At 46.4% G+C, this 4,548-nt stretch overlaps 1 protein-coding gene across 1 annotated transcript; it reads right to left on the bottom strand.

Moving 5' to 3' along the window:
• Positions 1–204: 204 nt before the first annotated feature.
• Positions 205–3,700, bottom strand: LOC147425013 (serine/threonine-protein kinase-like protein ACR4). The gene has a single exon (XM_086499632.1). It carries the CDS (start codon positions 3,006–3,008, stop codon positions 441–443), a length of 2,568 nt encoding a protein of 855 aa, XP_086355758.1. The 5' UTR covers positions 3,009–3,700; the 3' UTR covers positions 205–440.
• Positions 3,701–4,548: the final 848 nt, after the last annotated feature.

Here is a 4,548-nt window from a genome sequence, read left to right as displayed (position 1 = left end):
TGCCATGAATGAGCAATCAGACAACTTGCTCACCAACCTGTGTAATTTAATTAGTCATGATTCCTCGCCAACCCACATCACAAGAGAGAAAACCTAGCAAGCCAATGCTAAAGAATGAAGTACTTAGACTAGCACAGTAAGCCACATCACATACTACAAAATGACATGTTAAAGGGAGTTGCATATCGAATTGAGACCGGCACAAGTCCAATTCAGTATCTCATTATAAGACCAAAAACATGCAAAAAGTCTACTGGCATTGGCCCCAGTAACTTTTAAAGCATGCAAAAAACGATTCACCTGCCAGAGAATCAACTCTCTCTCTCTCTTTCAAATCCCATTGTGAAGGAAAATCACAGGTTTCCTCACCGAGTGCCTTCATCAATTGAGCTTGACAGCTCAACTGCCCCTCTAAAACATGCACTCTAGCATAATAAACATCAGACTTTGGAGCTCACATGAAGTAATGGATCAGGAGAAGCTGGCCCAATTTCAGATTTCTTCTCTGTGGAGACAGCATTTGGAATAAGAGTGTCCTGCTGCCTCTGTGAATGCTGCTTGTGGTACTCAGAATTGTGATCAGCAAGATGCACAACGACTTCTAGAGACCCACCAGCATCATAATCCGACACCGACACCCTCCTCTGCGATGAATTAATACTTGGAAAGGTCACAGAAGAAAGGTGCCTGTTGTATCCATGATCTGGAAACGTCGTGCCAGAGGAATCCACATTGAAACCGGACCTGCATGAAGATTTCTGTGATGATTTTCTATGTAGACGGCTGCTACCCAACACCACTTCTGATGGCAAAATAGGATTTGTCGTCTCTGAGAACATACCCATCAGCATTGCAAGCGCTCTCTCAAGCGAAGTGGTGACCTTATCCATTGAAGGTCGATCCTTCCCTCTCATTTTGACACATCGTGCAGCTACTCTAGCAATCTTCTGCACTGCTTCTAGACTCGGGGGCGCCTCAAGCCTTGGATCTAGCACTGAGCCCACCTGCCCACTCTTGATCAAGGGGACCGCCCATTCTACTATGTTGCCCTCATCATACTGCATATCAATTGCCTTCCGCCCACTTAGAATCTCTAGGAGGAGTACCCCAAAGCTGTACACATCACTCTTTGTCGTGAGATAATGCAACCTATAGTACTCTGGATCCAAGTAACCCAGGGTGCCTGCTGGAAGCTCTGACAATGCGGAGTCGCTATCCATAGGCCCAAGTAAAGACAAGCCAAAATCAGACACTCTTGCATTCCATTCATCATCAAGAAGAATGTTTGAAGATTTTATGTCCCTGTGTATAACTGGAGGGCATGCGTACCCATGTAAGTATTCCAAACCTCTAGCTGCTTGCACTGCAATTGTCACACGCCTTACCCAGCCAAGCTGCCCTTTGTGCTTCTTGCCATGGAGATGCTCATGCAAGGTGCCGTTTGCCATAAACTCATACACCAACAGCCGCTCTTCTCCATCATCACAGAAGCCTAAGAGGGTGAGTAAATGTGCATGGTTCAGCCTAGACAAGAGATCTAGCTCATTCCGGAACTCGTTAGAGTCTTTCTGTTGTTGGCTCGGTACCACCACTGCTCTCTTCACAGCAACCACACGCCCATCACTCAGCACTCCTTTGTAAACACAAGAAAAGCTCCCTTTACCAACTTCATACTCCTTCTCAAACCCTCCCGTGGCTTGTTCTAGCTCTTGGTAGCTAAAGACTTCTGCACGTGTCATTTTGGGTTCATCCACTTCTGGCCTCACCTTTTCCTTTCGAAAGGATGAGCGAAAAGACCCCTTCTTGATGTTGGAATCACCTTTCTGCTTCTTGATGGACCCCGACCTGCTCTCATTCAAGCCTGCCGATGCAGCAAGCTTTGCAAGCTTATACCTGACAAGGAAAATCGCAATCGCCAAGACAGAGCCGACCACAACAATTGCAATGGCTAGTTCACCAACAATTATGGGTGTCTGTATTAATTTTGAATGGCCAGAATGTGGCGTACATGATGCTGAGCAATTTGGAGAGCATGCTGTACAATCAGTTTGTGATGGGGCGTTTGTTGAAGAGTTAACGGGAAACTGAGCGCCCCAACACATTGGCTGCAGGCCACTGGACGGGATACCGCATGTATAGTAATCCCCTGCTACCATGGAAGCAAAATGAGATGATGAAGGAGCAGGGGTGCTATCAGGGGGATCGATTAAGCCCCAGCAAGATGGTGTTCTTTCTGATGCAAGCAAACCACATGCATGAAACTTACCACCCACAAGGGAGGTGAACAGAGCATTCCCTGGAAAGCCATTCTGAGCCTCTAACATCCGACCCCAGCATAAAGTTTCACCACTTCCTTCCAATATACCACAAACATGATACCCCCCAGCAGCAATCAACTGAAATTTCTCTTTTTTTGGGACCCTGCTTATCACTTTGCTTCCTGTTTCATCGCCCCAACAAATTGCTGTCATGTTGTTTGCAAACAAACCACATGAGAATGAAGCACCGGCGGTTATGGAAACCAAAGAAGCTCCTTTTACAAAAGAGCCAGTGATATTGTAGCCCCAACAATCCACAGCTGCATCTTTTTGGTCAAGCCTTAGTGCACAAAGGTGATTGTCACCTGCACATATATTGGTGTAGGATATGTTGGGGCCTGCTGCTGTGGGTGTTCCTTGTTGCACGTAAATGTTGTTACCCCAACAGTATGGTAACTGCGAAGATTCGGTTAGTCCACAGACAAATCCATTTCCTGCAGTGAGTCCAGAAAGAGGGAGACGAAGAGGGGCTCCATACACACATGCTGCATTGCTGCCAAAGCACTCTACTTCACCAGACGTACCACCAATGGAGCTTTGAAGCCCACAAAAAGCAGGCCCATTGCTACCATAAACCGCAGCTACAGATGACATGGACCCTAGAGCATTTACTTGCAAAGATTTGGCAAAGAAAAGAAGTAGAGAAAACAGAATACAAACAGATATCTGTATGAGGGAGGTCCATGCCATAGTCTTTCCTCCAGATCAGCACGCTTCAGTATCTGCTATTTCTTCTCATCTTTACTACACGACCGTCACAATGCACACCAATGAGCTAATCTCCTCGTCTGTGAGTATAGAAAGCCCAAAGGCTTCTTGCTGCACACAATGCCGCTTCTCTCTGCGCCTTGTTCCTTCGAATAACAAACTTTGCAGAAGATGCAACAGCTCAAAGCTCTTCCGGGTTGATCTTTGGAGAGGAACAAGTAAAATGTTGGCACAATTGAGCTATGAAAGCAAACTACCTGTTTGTTTTGAGCTTACTGGAAGACAAAGTGAGCAGAGCGTCGCGCAAAAGGAGATGGTGAACGAGTGGGCGAGCGGCAAGCCCAACATCGCGAATTTGAAGAAGAAAGAAGACCAGGGAGGAAGAGCAGAAGAAGGAAAAGAGGGGGAGGGAAAGAAAGGGGAAGAGAGAGACAGCCAGTGACAAGTGTAGTGCTGTGTGTGAAAGAACGGTACCTGTGCATGTGCGATGTGAGAGAGTGTGTGGGGGAGGAAAGAGAGTGTGTGGGTGTGTGGGTGCGTGTGAGAGGGGGAAAGAGAGACACAGAAGGTGTGCGTGTGAGGCTGATGAATTGTGTGCGCGCACACGTATGGGTGTGTGTGTGCACTGTGTTTGTGTGATGTGAGAGGAGGTGGGTTCGAGAATGAACAGAGACCCTTGTTCAAAAGCTAGAATACGTGTTTGGGTCTTGGCCCTTGGGCCCTGGCCTCGCCTCGGCGAGTGTACATGAGGAAGGGGAAAGAACAAAGAAGAAGAAGGAGAGAGATGGGTGGAAAAGACAGGAAGGACTGTGCTCAGCACCAGCTCAACGGCAATCTCTTTTCGATTTCACTCTTCAATTTTGCCTTTGCAACTCCATCATTTTTTGTGTGACTATTGAAAATAACTGCTCCCCCTTTTGTTTCTTTATTTAAGTATTGTTTTATTGTATATCAATGTTTGGCTGCTCGTAATAGCCTTCCACTTTTCTTTCAAGACTTACTAGGTCAGATTAGGGGCGGGTTCAGAGTGAACATTGCCTTCACGTAGCCTTGTACAATGTCTAAGCTCACACTGTGTGCACAATAACAGAGTGAAGTTGGCATCCACAGACATAGTTCAACAAATGAGAATCAGAACCATGATCATGGTAAAATCAGAGGCGCACCATACACAGCATTTCAAGATCAACGCTTTGAGTGTAATCCCCGTTGCAAAACGCATGGAACATCTACATGTCCGAGGTGAAGAGGCTGTCCGTTCCTTTGCGGGTCCGATGGAAATACTCCTCTTATTTCAGATGAATCAATTTGTTACACATAAGCCTACGTCTCTTCCTTGAAGAAGTCCAAGAGGCAGTCTTAACATTGCATTAGTCCCCACAATGCCCACATTCTTGCATCTCCTCATGCCCTCTAGCGTACATCCCTCAAAGCCTCTCCACATAAAATGTTTGATAAATGTAACGTCTTTGCTCGGAACATGGCAGACATGTCTGAGGAAGTTAAAACTGGTGTGAATTTG

Source organism: Adiantum capillus-veneris, chromosome 25, assembly GCF_014529385.1.
Source record: "Adiantum capillus-veneris isolate H3 chromosome 25, ASM1452938v2, whole genome shotgun sequence".
In the NCBI taxonomy this organism is placed as follows: domain Eukaryota; kingdom Viridiplantae; phylum Streptophyta; class Polypodiopsida; order Polypodiales; family Pteridaceae; genus Adiantum; species Adiantum capillus-veneris.
This window is presented reverse-complemented; position numbering and strand designations above follow the sequence as displayed.

What these genes read in the sequence shown, in the direction of transcription:
- LOC147425013 (XM_086499632.1), bottom strand. Translation starts at nt 3,008, where the DNA reads ATGGCATGGACCTCCCTCATACAGATATCTGTTTGTATTCTGTTTTCT.